Below are 19,384 nucleotides of genomic sequence, written 5' to 3' on the forward strand. Positions count from 1 at the left end.
TATGGCATATTAAAGCAGTAAGTGAGAACATATGCAACAATGAAATGCACCACTGCTGCTGGAGGAAGATAAAATGGAAAGCTGTGCAGTGCTTGGCTGGGTGAGGCTGACTAATGACTCTAATGTTGGTGGCTGCTGATCAAGGAATCAAATGCAGAGCAGTCCATCATAATCACGGCAGGTGAGGGAAGACAAGTCAGAGCCAGAGCTCAGAATACCAGAAACCTTCCTTGCTGTTCCAAAACCCAGAAAATAAAAAAATATACAGCACACATTAAAAAACCCAGCTTGTTTCAATGCATAGTCAAATTCATCAGAAGCCCTCTGAAATAGGCTCTTTTGTTACACAGTTTGTTGCCAGATGATAAGGACGTTTTGGGGCAGCGTGCTCGCAGGAACACAAATGGAAAATGACGCGATGGACACAGCGTGTCAAAACAACAATCCTCATTTAAATCTTCACATTACAGACATCTTACATCTCAAATGTCAAACATGTAAAATGGATTGCCTGCAGAAGCCAACTCGGGGAACATCAATTGTTCTGAAGCTCAGAGTATTAACATGCGGGGAAAAAAAGAACCGACTTTAAAGTGCAGAAATCAGAAATCTTTACAAAATCTGACACTTTGTTCTTGCTATTTCTTTAGCTTTGTTAGCACTTCAAGGCCATGTCTCCTTTGTCACTTAGCTCACAACAGCTGATGTGACATTTTATGGTGCACACTTGACATGACTGCCCAAGAGTACAGGACACTGGTGGGAAGGACAGTTCCTGCTCTTTCCCAGCAAGGCTGAGTAGAATCACACCAGTGTCAGTGCTCAAGAAATCAGAGAATCAGGTTTCAAATAGAAAAATTCTTAGGAAAGAAGCACATCTGTTGTGTAGTCCCAGAAGAAAGCAGGAATTGGACCCTGCTTTCCAAATGCCTCACTCCATTCTGCACATCGATGATATTTATTCATACAGTACAAACATGAGAAGTGCCAGGGCTCTGATCCTCACTGAGACCAGGGTACACATGTTTTTAATGCTGAAAATCTCAAATCCCTTTGGAGATCTGTCAGGAAATATTCAGCTACAGCAACCACAAAGCCAGTCACAGGGTTATTTATTACCAGCCTTTTCTTTCACAAAACACACAGAGCAGCACAAACCAAGCCCACTACATGCTGTCAAAGAAAGCCTTAAGAGGATCAGAGTGAGGAAGGACTAAATGAACTTGCAGTTTTCATGCTGATGAGCAGCTTTGCAATCTTATAAATGCACAGGACAAACACATGGATTCAAACACCATTAAAGTGCACCCATTTTCATGTCCTGTAAAGTGAACTGAAACAGGAATCATGGTTGTAATATGTGGTTTGGAACACTGGTTACAAGACCAAAACCTGTACCAAACCAAGAGTCACATCTGAGATTTTTTTAGAAGTTTGCTCACTAGCCTGACTGCCTTCCTTTTGAAAACACACTTTAAATACTCCACAGCTACTAAGCTCCCACTATGACTGCTTTTAAATCTCAATCCTAAGGACAGGCTTCCTGATTGTTTTCATCAATAACACTCACACAGTCACTCTTTCCATTACCATAATTACACTTCCCTGTCACTTAAAAGCCACAAAATCACATTATATTTCCACAGGCAGGAACAACACAACAGCCAAACGCTTTAGCAAATCCATCCAGGTGCTCCAGCTTCAGAGGCCCCTCAGCACACTCAGTGTAGCCATAAAGTGGATGTCCTGCTCTCCTAAATCCCTGCCTTCAAAGAACTTGTGCCCAGGGAGACATGGACGTGTTCATGGCTCCACGTGGATGTCCCTGAGTTTTAGGGCACGCAATTCTTAATTTGCAAAGAGGTGCTCAGGCAGACGCAGCGTGTCAGTGCTCCTGATATTTGCCAGCAAGGGTTGGGTTTTCTCCTCCTTCTGCTGCTTGTCTCACCTGTCTCTGGGCAGTTTATGGACTCTTGAATTGGAGGGGTTCTTCATTTGGGTTTGGGATAAAATTGCTGCTCTTTGGCACCAGCTACTCACATGCATCAGATTTTAACCCAGCCCAGTGCTTGAGTTTGGATTTGTTCACTTCTGTGTCAGTCCAGCTCCGTGCCAGCATGACACCAGCAAGAGCCTGAACATAAATCTGAGCAAGTCCATGGTAAATCAGGCCCTTAATTGCTGAGGTTTAACCTCTTAGTTCAGTCTTATCTGTTATGTGATGATTGTCTCTAGAACAGAAGATACTCAAATACTGGAGCAATCTGTGGGAAAATTACTGCAGTGATTTCACATATAAATTGTGAGTCATGAAGTGTGCAAAAACCTTTCAGGACTGAAAGCTTTGGATGAGTAATTTTCCTTTATCAATAAACTTTCTCAGGGCTGAGTGAAACAGGTATAAAACATCTGCACTTCTAAAGCAATGTGAGGTGAGCAGGGTATGTTATCCAGGAAAACTGATTTCCTAAGTAATTACTTCCCTGCTTATTGAGGTTTCAAGCCAAGCAAAAGGTCAGTGATGATGGACTGTGCTGTCCTGTAGTAAATAAGGTTAATATTTCTGTATAGCTCTGTTTTGCAGTCACAGAGCATGAGAATGAATCTGAGTACAACTTGCAACACTTGCCTAAATACAGATTAAAATATTACCCTGCATAAGGGAAGGATCCTGTGAGGTGGTCCCATCCCACTGATCACTTAGAAATGGGACCAGTGTCAGTGTCTTCACTTCCAAAAGATGACTTGCATTTTGTTCAAATGGGAATGTTGTTTGAAGGGCCTGGATGAACTTTTTAGGATCCCTCAAGCTTTGCACTGGAAGGGAAGTACCTCAGCTCCTCTGCCAGAACCCACACTGGGACCATGCAGTAGAGTTCTACCTGATTTCAAGATGAAGCTGATATACATGAAAATGAAGATGACTTTAAGGTGGTAATTTATGCTCCTCTTAAGAAGTCTTAAAAATAAGAGTATCCTAAAGTGCATACTTAGGCTTCAAATTTTTAGCATTTATTTCTAGAGTTGGTAACAACAGTACCTTTAACCCAGCAGAACATGTCCCAGAGGAGCTGTTAGACAAGCATCTGGACTGGAGATGAAAATCTAGATGTGAATATTCAAATGAAGGGGAGAGAAAGCCCTTTTCACATCAGTTCCAGTTTTCCACTGTAACACTTCTCAGAAATACCTTCACAATTCCTGTCACAGCATTTCCTCAGAAAATTCCATTTCTGCAATGTAAAATGCTCTCTTATAGGGAAAAGTAAATTGACACACTGACTGCATGGTCTGGTGTGAGTTCATTTTAAAATTCAACCAGCAGGAAAGCTCTGAGCATGTGCAAAGTTCTTAAAAAAAAAACCCAAACCAAAAAAACCCCAAACCAAATCAAACCAAAACAAACAAAAAACCATCACAACAAAAACCCACCAAAAAAAAACAACACAAAAAAACCCCAAGGAAAGGAAAAAAAGAGCAGCTCTCAAACACAGCCCCTAGTGGTGCTCCTGGGTTTGGGCTGATGGCTGAGACAGCTGCCCACAGAACAGGACTGAGACCAGCCTCTTTGCAATCACACACACAATTCCTTTGTTTCTCATACACACAATGGCCCAGAGTCCACTGGAAAATAAAAGTTTGGATGAAAAGGACCCTGCTATCCTACCAATGGCCAGAACATGTGCTTGAAGCACACTCTCAGAGCCAGAGGACTTGTGTACATTGTGGGGCAGCTCTGAGAGGCAGCACACACATCCACAGCTTTACAGAGCCATCCGTTTTCTCCAGCCTCACTTTGTTATTCCTGCACAAAGCCTGTGGCCTCATTCACCCGAATCCCCCCTGGCAGACAGCTGAGACGGAAACATCGCTCGGCCCAAAGTGACAGCACGGGGGAGATTTACCTGATGGGAGCTGACTCATCCCCTTTATCGAGCCAGTCCTGTGGTGGGATTATGTACATGCACCAGAGCCCCCAGTTGTAGCCGTGGGCTGCGTTGGCGTATTGCTGCACTTCAAACGTGTTGTACTTGATGTTGTCAATCGCGGGCAGGATGATCCGCTTGCGATCCTCCTTGATCCGGGTAAGCGCGGGTTCCACCCTGAGAGCAATGAAAACAGCACAATGTTTTACAGCCACCCCGTAATCCCAGGCTGAGAAAGTGAGGTTCTCTAATCCTGTGAGCATCAGCCCAGCGAGATGGAAAGCCCAGAGCACGGCGGAGAGGGACGGGGTACGGATCGCAGGCACGCGCTGCACGCAGCACCTGCACGGGAATTACCACCTCTGGGAAGCTGTGCCTGAGTCTAACAACACAAAATTTGACCAAACACTTATTCTGAGGCCTGGAGACTGTTAATTCATTTCACGATGGACAAATGTTGAGAGACACCGTCACCGATAGCAGCTAAATGCTCTCCTACTGGCCACACCACCAGGATTCCTGGTAGCAATTAAATACTGGCTGACAGGGCCTGAAGAACTAAACACACCAGGGGCTGCACGAATCTGAAGGTTACTCAAAGGTTTTAATCCTGTTTCCCAAGACTGACCCCATCACATCTAGTTTGAATGACAAACGTGGCTGCATTATGCCTTCTAAAACCTCTTTGGTGATGAGAAGATTTCAGGTGCCAGATGGTGCAAAAGCAGCGAACTGCAGGAAATGTTCCATCGTTTCAAAAGGCTTTAAAACATCAATGTGCTTTCCACAGAAGCTACATCCCAAAAGGAAAGTATAAAGCTTCAGTGCAAACACTCGTTTCTGACCAAGGTAGTCTGAGTTTGTTATGAATTTCCAGAGAAACTGATCCAAAGAGGTAGCAGACTTACATAAGGGTGGAAAGAATTCCTCAAAGCAGTAGTAGAAAGGGCTGCTGGTTCACTCCTTTGTAAGTGTGTTTCCCCTTGAAATGTGCTTTGAAGATTTTACAGAAATTCACATGGATCTTTAAGGGAATGGTGGTTTGCTGAGACTCACAGAGGTAGGAGGATTTGAACACTGATCTTTTCTCACTTTTCTTTTGCTGTTGGTCAGAAGGCAATTGCTCCTTTGTGGTTTCAAGCTTGTTACCTCATATTTTGTTTGTTACATTCAGTTTGTTACCATGAATTTTCCTGTGTAGGCCAACAGAAGTGACTGTATATGGCTCAGACTCTCAATCCATGTGGGTTTTAGGCCACACTTGTGCAGCCCCATAGAGCCAGTATGACCCACCAGATCTGGATAAGCCTCTTCCATCATTACTATGAGATTATATTTATGAGATTAAGTGTTTTAAAAACCAGTGGGTGGGAAGCAGAAAAACTCTTGCAAATCCAACAAAGCAGGGACAAATGCAGAAAAAGCTGAATCTGCTTTGTTCTTCCCATCACGTTATCTCTGCTCAGCAGCAGAAGAAAACACAGAACGATGGACATGCCATCACTAATCTGGTGACTCCATGCATGGACACAGTAATCCTTGGGCATAAAGCTCTCCTACTCCCTTCTAGACTGTGAAACAAAGGATTTCAAAACACCAGACAACAGGTAGAGGTGTCACTAATTGTTTGCCTGACTCCCATGGCATGAACAAATTTATTATGTTTGGGTCTGATTCCCAGATCTGCCCTGCGAAGCAGGAAAGCTGCTGGCATGCCTCTGAAGCAGAAATCTGGGTTTCTTTTGTAAGAATCAAACTCTGTCACTCATTACTGTCCAGTTCTGGAAACAGGTCTTTGACAAACAAGGAAAGACTGGGAGTTTTCCAAGCTACTTTCATCTCTCTTGGTGGAAATTCTTTGGTCACCAAATCCTCAAGTCCTCAATTAATGGCATGTTTATATTATACAAAGCAAGAATAACCATCATACTCAAAACTATGCTGGAGGTTCCATATCCCTTCTACAGTTCCTCCTGGGGTGCTCATTTTTCAAGTATTTTACTTTGTAGGGCAGATTGAGATTGTGTAATGGAAAAGCTGAAAGAAGATAAGGAATTCTTCTCCCTTAATGTCAGATACCTGCAATGGACTCCCCACATGCACAGTAATTGCCTCCAACTCTCATTCTCAGCAGAGAGAGGCAGAGGCTGGCACTTTTATAGTCAGATGCTTCTCATAATAATGTAGACACTGAAACTGGGTGAGATTAATAATGTTCCAGAGGAGCCTATTTTGAATATTAAGGGAATTTAGCCTGCTACTTTGTGAGACATCTTAAAATTGGACTGCTGAAGTGTATCTCAAATAATGGTTAGAGAAATAATGTGAAGAAAATATTCAACAGTCACACTGGTTTTCTGCCCTTAATCATATTTGTGATTGTGTTAATCCAATACTTGAGTCTTGGAAATGCTAACCTGGGTCCCCATTTTCTTTTTTTACATGAAGAACAATCCATTCCCAGCTCTGGTGCTGCTGTCACACAAACTATCACCAACCTACTCCTGTCATTACACCTGAGGAATTTCTGTGTTTTCCCATTTGTGTGGCTCACATTTATTACTGCCTGACATGGTGTTTTGCATCTGAATGGCACAAGGGGAGATCTTTGGAATGTAATACAACAGCTGGGGTCAAAATACATTATGAAATTCCATTAATATATATCAACCTATTCATGTGAAATCACAGATTCTGAACTTTCATGAAATTCAAGGCATCTGTAAGCTGTCCATGTGATGGAAGTTCTGTTTAAGTCCCCTGCACTCAAAAAATGTAAATATTTAAGATATTACTGCTTCAACCAGAGTTGATTTCACTACCCTCAGGTTACAGATGAAGTCAAGTGCTGTGCCAAGGTCATGGAGTCAATTGCTATGAAAGCAACTGCTGGAATTTTATCTTCTAAACCTCCCATCTCACCCATGGAGGTGATTTCCTAGCTCTCTTGGTATCCAGACGTGTGGAAATCACATCCCTGCATGTATTAGGAGCAGGAAATATTCAGTATCTGGACAGACTGCACAACTACCCAACTTCCAAAATATTTTCACACCCACAAGTAAGAAAGTAGGCTCTGAGTCACAGATGGAAAGAGAAAATCCAGGACAGAGCTGCTCTCTTAGCAAAAATGCAGAATGGAGAGCTTTTTAATTAAACATTGCATACCTGGGAGATTTCACAGCCTGTCCTGCCCTATAAAAGACAGCAGAGAGAGCAGTGGAGTATTCAGAGGCTCAGCCCAAGCTCATCTCTGTGAGATCTGCAGGAACACTCAAATCCCAGATCCTGCCAGCAGCCTCTCACTGCCAACACTGCTCGTGGGCAGTTTTTCTGCCTGCCAAGATCCCCAGGTAGTGGCCAATAAAGAAGGGCTATGAGTTTGGACTGGGCAATGCACTGTGTTTGCACTGCTTATCTCGAGTAATCCATGGAATATGAGGGGGTTTCATTGCTATTCATGGCTAGCAAAGCCCAGCCTCAGAGTTGCTCTATAAGGCTGAGCTGAGATGCACATTCATCAAATCTTTTGTCAAATTCCCTGCTCACTCTGGCTTTATGTAATTGCTTCAGAATTTTTTAAAGAATTATTATTAAATCTTTCCAAGTAATTTCTAAATTTTTTTCCTAATTTCAAACTGCTATATTATTGTATAGATTTATTCATTTACTCTTTATAGACATCTTTCCATGGTTTTTTTCTTTTCCACTTTGCCTCATTTTTTTCTGCTGTCCATCTGCAGAAGTCAGGTACTTGTGGGAGCTCTCAGGACTGAAAGGATAAGAGGGGAAAAGGTTGCTGAAGTCCAGCTATGTCCAACATGCTGAGCTGATGAGCTGCAATATGTGCTTGGAGCATTGCCTCTCCACATGCCACCGCTGGCAGCGAGGCAGGATTCAGCCCTGCCTGAGTAGGTGCATAAGCCAGGGGTGAATTTTGGGATCCATCTCCATTTTTCATAGGTGCAAAAATATTTTGGTTACTAGCTTGCATCTGAATCAAGGTACTTTATGGGCAAAGAGCAACAGGCATTGTTAACAAGTTATTTACTGGAGCAAGAGGGAAAGATCTCCCAGGCATATTCAGTAAACTAAATATAATCAAAAGATTCTGCTTTAAAGGGAGTGCTTCACATCATCCAACTGGGTTTTTTTTCCAGTTAATAAAAACCAAGCAGACAGTTTGGACTGGAATTGGAGTAACATATGAAGATCCTCTTCCTCCCATCCTCTGTAAAACTACGTATTTGTCAGTGTCCTCCTCTCTCTCTGGAAAGATTTCTGGTGAATGGATAAAACCAGAAGAGAAAGGACAATAAATTTAGTTCTCTTATAGACTCCATTAAGCTAAAGGGTATTTTCACTTCAATTTTATCCACTTTGATTTGTCTGAGTCTGTTGAGCACATCACTAAACAGCACATGCATCCAATGCTTTTGCCTACCAGAGCAAAGATTTCTTCATTAATAGCAGTTTTTCCAAGGTGTTGAGCACCCATGATGACTGATTACTGGGAGTTCCAGCAAGGCTGGTTCTGTGGGATTCAAAGAGTAAATGCTCCCAAGATAAACAGTGGAGGTAGGAAAAGAGTTGGAAGACAGAATTTAAGCCAGAGTACAGAATAAGCCTGTAAGAAGATTGAGAGCAAAGGCAGGGGCCATACTGTGATCACATAGGCCTCTCTAATCCCATTGTGAGTCTATCTCTGAACATATATGCATTCTGTATTTAACACTGGCTTGATTCAGAGCAGCTCAAACCCCACAGGAAACCACAGCAAACAAAATCTCTGTGTTGTCTGACGTCCTTATCAGATTGCGGGAGAATTCATGCCAAACGGAAAGCCTGTTTTTTCACAATGCTAAAAAGAACAGCTTCTTCCAGATAAAAAGCAGATAAAAAGAAGTTAGTAATGAGCTCTTCAGTGCACATGATTATATAATTCACCTTTTAAAATATGTAAAAACACCCGCTGACTTCAAGCAGACTTTAAAAAAAGCACAACATTGGAATAAATGCACACAATCCCAGGGAATCCACACGCATGCCGCAGGCCAGATCCTCTGCTGCCCAGCTCTGCCACTTCAATGGCCTTCACAACTTCAGGGATGCTTTGCTAACACACAGCATCTGAGAAGCAGACCTTACCTTCCAGTTCTTAGTTAGGATGGCTGTACGAGGCATTTGTCAATGAATTCCTCCCTGCAGCCCAAATGTCACTTTTTCTAAACTTGTTCAAAAGTAAATCCTTTCCTAAATGACAGGAATTGCACTGGGAATGTTTCTCCAGTTCTGCACTGTCCCAGCTGGGAACCCAAATACCCTGATCTCTGGGTTCTTTTGAGACAAACATGCCTCTTTTTTTTTTTTCCTTCTCCACCATCACTATGCTAATTTTTACTCCAATAAAAAATGAAGAACTGACATTAAGAAAAATCCTTCTTTTTCCTACTTTCACAAATCAGAATTTCCTCTTCTTGCAAGCAGTTAGGGAAGAGTCCTTCTAAGACATAAATGAAAGACAACATGGTTTCATCTGCTAGATTTTATGGCTCAGTGGGTTTAACACCATATTGTACTCTGGCTCTACCACTGTCAGGTACCATGAAGTATAAACTTAACAGAGAAATGTAAGAGAAGAGAAAGCTGTGTAAACTGAAAGCTTATTTTGCATGATTTTACACGCTACCCCACATTCCACTGACAATATACATTTATCAGATGCAGACAAGCAGATCTACTGACACACATAATTCTTCACTGAGGCCATCTGCAGAATATTTAATGCGGAATGCCTTCCCTGTAAATAAGTGTTCAGAGATATAAAAGAGAAATAAATTTCATTCTCCCTTCCTCAGTCTCTAAGAGAGAAGAGAACTGTCCTGCCTGACATCTCCAGAGCATTCTGTGTACCCAGGGAAGTTTCAGACCCACAGTTCCCAGATGGAGCAGAGGGAACGTGGCACCAATACCTGCTGGAGAGTTAAAGATCAGCTCTTTGGCTGCCAAACCTCAATGACTCTTTTCTGAACCACTGAAAAGCAACAAGGATGCTTCAGTGAACATTCTAGGTTGTTGAGGTAGATGAATAGTTGAAGCTGCTTTTCTGGTACATGCTCTGCGTGTAGGCTGGCACTGTCCCATGGATCCCAAAGGCCCACATGGCTTCTGAGTTATATATAATACATATACTTTATAGATATAATATATAATAATACACTTTATATATAGAGTTTGTATAGTTATCAAGTTCCTGAAGTGATCCTAAGGCTTTGGATGAGGAAAAGCTCCCTTAACAAACACATGTTCTTCCCTTTCCACTTGCGTTCCCCAGTTCAGCCATGGCCTGGTACCAGGACTGCTGCAGTGAACCATGTCCTGAGCACCAGGGGTGTGCTTGAATGCTCCAGAGGGGAGAGACTGCACAGGAGAAGGACTGCAAAGGTAATTTCACCTTCACACTTCTCTCATTTAGAAGGAAAGAGCCACCTGGACCTTGTCATGTCCCCAGAGAGACACCTGAGCTTGAAAAGGGAGGTTTACCTGCAGGTAGAGACTGGCTTCCAGTACATTGCATGAAAATGTCACCAGGGAGCTCTCAGGGTGGGGACAAAGACCCTGTGGCTTTACCCCAGAAAAGCACAACCACATCTCTGTTACAGAGTACTTGGGATAACCAAAGTCAGTAGAAATTCAGGAGGAAACCATCATCCTTTCCTCCTTTACACACCTTTTCGAGAATCCATTGCTTATGGCCACCACAACAAATTGCACTACACCTTACAGTATAAAGTAGCATCTGCAAAGTACCATCCATAGGCCTAGGGTTCTTGATAATTAGCTCTTCTTAGTTTATTAAAACACCAGTTTTGTATATTTTTAAAACACTGACAACTTCAGGGATAATCCATAAAGATGGGATGTGCGTGACACAATCTGATGGATACTCCAGTTATATTTCATGTTCTCTTTTTCATGTCAGTCTCTGTCTGGCTGGTATGTTGAAATCTTTTGATTAAATCCTTATGCTTCCTGCTTCCTTATTGATACTCGCCCTTTGTCTGGCAAAATTTTAATTACTACAGGACTGCATAACTCTATTCAGTGCTCTGACAATACCTCTGTGATAGGAGCAAAAGCAATTCCTAAGATAGAATGCAACTATAATACTCTATCATTATGTCTTCTTTTATGGCTCCTAGCACCCTCTTTATGGCTGCTAATATATTGTGGTTTCTGCCTTTCACGTACTGATTTCTGCTCTCCTTCACTCAATGTGTCCTTTTTCTCACCCAGAGAATTAACACCCTATCTCTGTAATCTCTTTCCTGCTCCAGACATAATGTAGGGAAGGTCTCTTCTCCTTGTCATGGTATTCTTTCCCATCTCTCAAAGACAGGAGTTTATACAATGCTCTGCATGTTCTGCAACACAATCAGCATCCGTGCTGGTTTGCTCTCAGTGGTACTGGGGATGGCTTCAGGCATGCTGGGTGGACCTAACCCAGAAGTCAGAGCAGGAATGCTGAAATCTTCAGAGGACTGAAGGAAAACAAACTAAACAAGATTAACTTTACTCTCAGAGAGGAAAGCACAACAGCTTTTTCTCCCTCTTGGCTCTGCTGGGTTGCTGGCTCCCACTGACATCAAGAAATATTAAAAACAGAGCAGGTTCTACTACAACAGGACAGGTAGAATTTCACATATGAAATGTACACGTCCATTACCCTGTAATTCTAATTTAAAATTCCATTTGAGAATTAACAGCAATGGCCTCCCTTGCAGGCAGTCCTCCCCACTTCCACTCTCACAGCAGCTGTGTTGGCTCACACTATCAAAAGCCTTAAGGGGAACAGGTCAGCCGAAAATCACTGCTCTGAGATAACATATTTCTACACCTGAGAAGCCAAAAAGCAGCAATTAAACACAGCAAAATAAATAATTCAATAGCTAATTTGACCTGCCAGGTTGTAGAGTATTTTTTTATATCCTACCAGATTGTAATTTAGTTTAGAAGAAGTGTCCCTGGAGAGCAATGCTGAGAGAGCCCATAAAATGCTATAGTACGACATCAGGCAAAAAAGCCACCTGTAAATGGGCCACTATTGTTAAAAGAAGTTTTTTTCTTGTCAGTCCTGCATATTTCATGAGAAAGTGATGAAGTCCTTCTTTGATTCTTTATGAATTAATCTGCCAACTGATTAGGCAGGTAAAGCAGCCATAGATTGGGAAACTAAATTGCACTGCAGGCACTTGACTTTAGATGGAACACAAACCAAACAGAAAGCTAATGCTCTTTTCTGTGGCAAAAAAATTGGCTTCTTTTTAATTGCCTCACAAATAATCCATAGACAGCTTTTAGTGGGAGCAATCCACGTGGCCTCTGAATGCATAAATAAAATAATTGAAAATGGAGGGAAATGCTCATGCAAGGTGCAATCCTGTAGGAGAATAGAACAGCAGAGCTTTAACAAGAGACTCCCCCCTGATCCCTGAGTTTATAGAGCTGTGGACTGGGGGCAGTGCTAACCTGGTAGGAAAAAATAGAGCAGTCCAGATGGAAGGACTTTAGTTCCTCCCAGCCAAAGGAGATGAGATGAAAATGGAGAGGACAGGCACAGGTGGACAGAATTAAAACCAGGAGGAAGTGGCTGGAGCAGGGGTTGAGACTGCTCTGAGCAGCCACAAGGGTTGAGTGGAGCAAGAGGAGAAACACCAGCAGGAAACAGTCCCAGCCCACCGGTGCAGCTCTGAAATGAAGGGATACAGGATGCTTCTGTAGGACATTTGCTGTCCCCATGGATCCACCAAGTGCCCCACAGCAGGGGCAGAGCCTGGCTCACCAGAACAGCTCAGACCTGAGAGCTCTGCTGGAAGGAGGCTGCACCAGGGAGGGGGCAGAAAACACAAACCTTTTATCTTGGATATACACACTCTCATTGACTGAGCAGTCCAGGTTCTTGCTATGCTGATTTCAACCCTTTCTGACATTAATGCAAAACAGTACAGTAAAAAAAACAACCCCTAACAAACCCCAAAGCAACCACAAAGCCCTTTCCTGCTTACTGACACCATTGCTGAGCTTCCCTGGGTACAGTACACCCGTCAGATCTCGATGTCCTTATGGAATGATAACAAAATTCTCCTCAAGCACCAGAAAACTGCAGCTTGGGCAGGGACAAGCACTGGGGACAGCACCCAGAGCATGCTCTCCCCAGTCCCTGATCCTGTCCCATAGCTGATATTACCCTAGATGAATGTTTGAAAAAATGTGAAAGATCTACCTGCTTTAAAAACAAATAAATAAATTAAACCAGCTCTTCAGCATCTAGAAAATTACTACAGCTGCTATTACAGTCTAACATAGTCCTAAGGAAAAAAAATGGGATTAACATAAAGCAGGTGCACTACAAGACTTATTTTATTGCATCTTCCATTTTATAAAGATATTCATGAACATATAAAAATAAGCACTCTACTCCTTTGCAATTAAGTTTCTCTCTAGTTGTAAGTACAGCTATTTTTAGTTTTAATTTGAGGATATCTCCCAGAATTGCAGAGTGTAATCATTTCCACCATAACTCTGCATCATCATTATCAAATACCAGCCTATCTTTGGAAAATGCATGTTTTACATGCTGAAGGTCCCAGAAGTCCTTTTGCAGCTGATGGTACAGATCAGCTCCTACAGTCCAGGCTTCCAGTAATGCCAAATATTGGCCACCAAGTGGTGCTACAAAGATTTACTCCAAATTCAGTTCTGGCCCATTAAGGAAAAAGGGGATGGGGAAAGGCATGCTAATTTCAAGCCCTATTAAAGGAATGCAGGCAATAATTTAATGTTTCCCTCAAATGTAAATGCAAGAAAATTTATGAGGAAATCAGATTGGTATTCAAGTTTCTAAGAAGAAATGATAGAAAATGACAAGGAGGTAAGAAAAGCACTTGAAACCCTCCAGCTCAGAGCCTCCTTAATGGTGTCTCCCCATCTGACTGCTTTGAGATTTCACATCCATTTTGGTTCCAATTACTTCTCTCTCCACTGAGCTATGCTAGACCAGGCACAACAGCTTTTTTATGGGTCTTGCAGTCATTGCAGGAGCCTGTCAGCAATGTTGCAATAATCAGGAACACAATTGAGGAGTAATTGCTGACATGGTAACAGCAGCCTGCAGCCTCCTCATCCCTGGGGCTGAGCACCGTGTCCCAGTGCCCCTGTCCCTCTGGGCACTGCCAGCACTCACCAGCCAATGTTGAACTCCACGTGGGCATCGAAGAACCCGACCACAGGAGAGGTTGCTGCTTTCCAGCCCTGGATCCTGGCTCGGATCAGCCCCTCCCGTTTGTTGTTGCGCACGATTTTCACCAGCCCTGGGTACCTCTTGTGCACATACTGGTCCAGGTTAAATTTTAGCTCAACTGCAGGTCAAAAAAAAAACCAAAAAAACAAGCCACACAAACATTTAGAATGAGTAAATACAATGTTATGTTTTACTCTGATTTATTCTGATTTATTACAGAGGGAAAGGAATCATTCAGTATTCCCAAACCCTTGGTCAGGCTCCCAGGTGCAAACCCAGAACCACAGCTGAGGCACAGAGCAGAGCTCACAGAAATTCCCTGCACACCAGAGACTTGCCCAGCTTTGATATGGCCTGATGGATTTGAGTACAGTGTTGAAGAGGTAGTTTGTCTATGTATTCTTTAAAAACTGCTATTCTGATTCTCAGATGATTTGCATTAGGTTACAACTGGCCTCTGGAAGAGCAATTCTGACCAGAAAGAAGTGTAACATGCCAGTCTGGTGATTTGTTTTTTCTGATTTATGCTGTTCAGTAGGAGTTAGAAAAATAACCTCAATGGATTTTGGGTCAAGATGCAATTCAGATCACAATTAATTTCCCTTAATTTTGAGGGTTTTTCCTTAAATATAATTAAGATTCCTCAATACCAGGCTTCTTTCCTTTTTAACTAAATGGATATTGAAGATCTCAAATAGACTTCTCTTTTGTTCATTTTCAGGCATTCAATCACAGATGGAGCAGAGCTCATTCACCCTTTTTCAGCTTCATTTCAAGAGGCTTATAAACAGGCAAATTACCAAAATGGTCTCTCTATTTTTTTTAAACTCAATGTAGTTTGGTAATTCATTTACACTGAAACGTATTCGTAAAGTGGCTTTTGCCTAAATATATTTATCAGAAAAACTAGTAGAAGCTTCCAGGACATTAGGAGCCTCCTTTTTCTGATCTATATTAGACAGCAGAATCATTATCACTGGAATCAAAGACTTGATAAATCCCCAGTTATTTAGAAGAGTGGCAGAGAAAAGCCATGTAAGAGTTCACTGAGAAATTATGACTTCAATTTTCCTCAGGATTGCCTTGACTCAAACGCTTTGCAATCTCACATAATTACTCCACAGGTTACACTACCATAACTGAAATCTGAATTGCACAAACATTTTCTTAAATCTATAGGTTTTGGAACTTATTTTTGTTTGAGTTCTCTCTTCTCTCAGCTTTCCCTTTGCTTTGGGGACCTCAAAGAGTAAAAGCAACCTAAAACTGAAAGAACTTAAAGCTGTTGATCTGAGGAAGAAATGATAAATTTTAGGCTTATTGGAAATAAACACGATTTTAAAAGATGTATCAGTTCTAGAAGTGTAATGTACAAGTTTAAACATGACAACACTGCTGCTACCTCGTATCCTGAGAATCTTCAAAATGACTGCATTGTGAAACATAATAGCACCCTATATGTTCACCAGTATTTTGATTTTGGATTAAAACATGAAGAAACAATGTCCGTATAAAAGAGTAGCAACTATCTTTAAGGAGAATCTGTAGCCTCACTTTTTCTTGGAAGAAGAATTTGAACTTTTATTCTATTGACGATGATATTCCTCTGGATCCAAAAATTTGGAGAAAAGTGTCCTATTAAGATTGCCTACATAAATGCCATTCATTCTGTTAGGATTTCAGTGAAATCAAAAGGGTTTATCCAACATTTGACTATTATACAAATAGTCAATATTTACTAACAGCTCTGTGCAAATGGCTCAATCAACCCTCTCAACAACAACCACATTTACATTTCACACCTGGAAATCACACGGGGCACAGTGCTTAGAGGCAAAGTGACAGAAGCTCACCGTTGTCACTGTTGTCATCCACCAGGATGATCTCCTTGAGCAGGTGGGATGGGGTGTGGTTCACCACGCTGTGCACCGAGCGCAGGATGACCGAGAGAGCCTCGTTCACAAATATAAACACCACAGAGATCTGGGGCAGGTCGTCTGGGTAGGTCATCTGCTTGCACCTGGACAGGGGAAAGACACAATTAAAACCCAAGCAGCCACTGGGAGGTCAAACCAGACTGAAGAGCATCCTCCTCTCCTTGCTCTCCATCCGTGTAGGGATTTGCAGACTTTGTCCTTTCTAACCCCAAGGAAAGATGTGGTAAAGGCTCTAAAGAATCAGCCTGGTTGGGAGCAGCACCCTCTCCATCAGCCCAGTATAAAACACAGGGTGTGAGCAGGCACACAGACTCGTAGCAGCTCTCATTCCCTGTGAGCTTAAAAGCATCTCTTGAAACCTTTGAATCTGCTCAAAAAAAACCTGGAGAAAACCTACAATGCCACACCCTGGCTGTGCTCCCAGGGGAACCACCAGCAGCTCTGCTGCTAACTCACAACTGCATCAGAACTTTAAGACCAGCATTTGCTCAAGCAAATTTTGTATTTGCCCATAGAGAGAGCACTCAGCACCCCTTCTGGCTGTGCAGCTTGTGCAGCAATAACAAACACACGATGGTTGTTGCACTTGCTGAAATATCTGCAAACAGGTCCTCTCCCTCTGAGGTGTCGCCTCGCTACATCCTGATTCACAATTTGCTTTTGTGCTGCTCACTGATACATATATTTTACCACAGATCATTTTGAGAAGAAAAACTGAGGCCTGGAGAAGTTACACAGTGCAGAGCTCCTGCTTCCCAAGCCCTCGGCCCATGCCCCTCTGTAACACCATACTGCCTGATTTCAGTGGGATTCTCTCCCATTAGCAAAGAGGCTAATTTTAAAAACTACCTACTTGTTCTCACAGTCAAAAGCCATTCAGAATTACCATAGCAATTACTGAACCTGCTCTCTAAAATACTGCTAATGATATCACAGAAAATGACTTCTCCTGCTCTTATCAAACTTTCTGACCTCTGTGCTCATTACTTTGGCATAACAATCGCTTTTTTCCCCACTATCAGCAGTCATGGGGATAGGGCAGGTGACAAATCCTTGACTGCTGAGTAACCTCTGGAAGTCAGTTATGAATTCTAGTAAAGTGTAATTATTCATAATTCCTGATCCCAGCACTATTTGCTCAGAGACCTGAGCACTTGTCATTGATTCCAGTGTTACCACAGCTACTTACTGGCAGCTTGCTCTGGCCTGGGCCACACAGAGAACCACTGTGTAAAACTTCTAGCTAAGCAGCATTCTTACAGAGCCTAAAAATAAGCCTGGAACAAGGAGAGAGGTTCTCAGGAGGTACAAATGACACAGCCCTATTTTTTGAATTTCTTTTTTGAATGTGATTTTCCTCTTGAGCACACTGACGTATCAAAGAAGTCCATCAGGAATGCTGCAGTAACAGGAAAGAGCCATCAGCTAAAAACATGGATCTTGCAAGATTTCCTGTTACGAGGGACATCTTTTACCTGACAGCAATTTTCTCTAGCATCTCACTTGTATCAACACCTCAGAAATGGCACCTCAGGGATTCAGACCAGGCCCCAGGGAGTGGCAGCACTGCTGGTGGGGGCGAGGCAGAGGAGGGAGCCCATCCCAGGTCCTCCCTCCTCGTGGGATCCCACAGCAGGAAAGGAGGGAGGGAAGGAAAGTGTGTGGCCCTTCTGGAGACAAAAAAGAGGTTGTGGCAAAGGAGGAGGGATTGCAGCAAGAATGGGAGGTCATTCAAAGCAGCACTTATTATTGAAGGCACAAGCAATTAAAGGAAAGGTGGGACCACACAAATGTCCAAAATAGAGAGGCATGTGTGGAAGGACCAAAGTTGCCTAGGAAAAGACAGGGAACCACTGAAATACAAGAAGACCTCTGTGAATTAGGAATTTTGCTGAACATCTTGGAGTAAAAAGTATTTATTTTATTGGCAAGTGAACTGAAACACCTGGGCATCCAGCCATGTGTTCCTGGTCAGACTCATAGGGTAACTACAAGTAGGACTAATTCCAATGCTTGTCTGTCATCCTCCCACTTTCATTCTGAGAAAAAAAAACCCATCTACTTCTACCTTTAAAACAAGCACACCTTGTAAATGTATGGTTTACCTATGTAAACCATAATGCCCTAATTTTTGATTTATTTGTTCTTCATCACATTAAATCAACGCATTATTGTCCCAAGTGTGATTCCAATGCCTTGCTGGTTCACAAGACATTTCATGCCTTAGTTCCCAGTGATGACTTACACTGTAGGGCATCAGGGGCTGTTTTAGATAGAAAGCTGGTCTGAATTTCTTATTCCACCTGGATGAAATTATCTGTATCACTTCTCACTGCAACCTTCTGTCAGTTCTCCCCTTTTTTTTTTCTATTAGCAGGACATAGTTAAAAAACTGTGTTTTGACTGCATTTGGAAAGAGCACTCCAAACAATACATATTGGAATATTTAAAGTAAATATATTTAAATATATATTTAATAATAAATATATAATAATATATTTAATATATATATTTATATATATATAAAATATATTAAATATATTTGAAGTAAAGTGGCAGTAAAGCCACTGCAACAGGAACACCTAGATGGGCAAAAGCAAACCTCAGAATTCAGCAGTGGTTTAAAAGCTGTCATAAACTTATTTATTGCAGTGAGGATGAAGAGCAGTAAAAGCAGCTGTCCAGCTGAGCACTTTCCAAAGCACAGCTGTGATTTAAGGGTTTATTTCCTGCAGACTTCAAGTCAACCTTGAACTCCCAACTCCTCAGGTCACTTCAGAAAATGAGATTGATGTGCTGAGGTAGTCAGGAGAAATTACTGTCCACTAACAAACACTTGTGATGATGTTTGAGGGCATGAGCAATCCCAGTTAAGGTGTCTCTCCTCAAAAATCAGTGGGTGCTTAAGTGCTTTGCTGGATTGTCGCCCGAGTTCTTCCCAAAGCGTTCTCTAATTAGACACCAGGCACAGCGATTTACAGTTAATACTTCCTTCATTCCAAGAAACCCTCACCAGAGTTTGACACTCCCAGCCAAGCAGTGGCATTAGAAAGCCTCACACTGCCAAAGCACGCCCGTGGCTGTCACCCCTCGGCACCTCCATGGACCAAGTGCCCTGCAGTGGGTCAGCCAGTGGTGCCTGTTTGCAAGGGACAGAAGGAGTGTCAGAACTCACAGAACCCTCCTTGGAGCAGCCCTTGACTGGTCCTGGAGCAAGGCAG

General features: G+C 42.4%; 1 protein-coding gene across 4 annotated transcripts in view; it reads right to left on the bottom strand.

The window, feature by feature from the left end:
* GALNT9 (polypeptide N-acetylgalactosaminyltransferase 9) overlaps positions 1-19,384 on the bottom strand; it is a 410,584-nt gene that overhangs the window by 65,786 nt on the left and 325,414 nt on the right. For all 4 annotated transcript variants that reach the window (XM_086855455.1, XM_086855456.1, XM_086855454.1 and 1 more), the window contains 3 exons: positions 16,080-16,246; positions 14,170-14,344; positions 3,906-4,103 (listed from right to left, as the gene is read on the bottom strand). In XM_086855455.1, coding sequence (XP_086711581.1) covers positions 3,906-4,103; positions 14,170-14,344; positions 16,080-16,246 — 540 coding nt within the window. The remainder of the gene's footprint in view (positions 1-3,905; positions 4,104-14,169; positions 14,345-16,079; positions 16,247-19,384) is intronic.

The sequence above is a fragment of the Cyanistes caeruleus genome, chromosome 18, assembly GCF_971803275.1.
Source record: "Cyanistes caeruleus chromosome 18, bCyaCae1.hap1.1, whole genome shotgun sequence".
NCBI classification, from domain to species: domain Eukaryota; kingdom Metazoa; phylum Chordata; class Aves; order Passeriformes; family Paridae; genus Cyanistes; species Cyanistes caeruleus.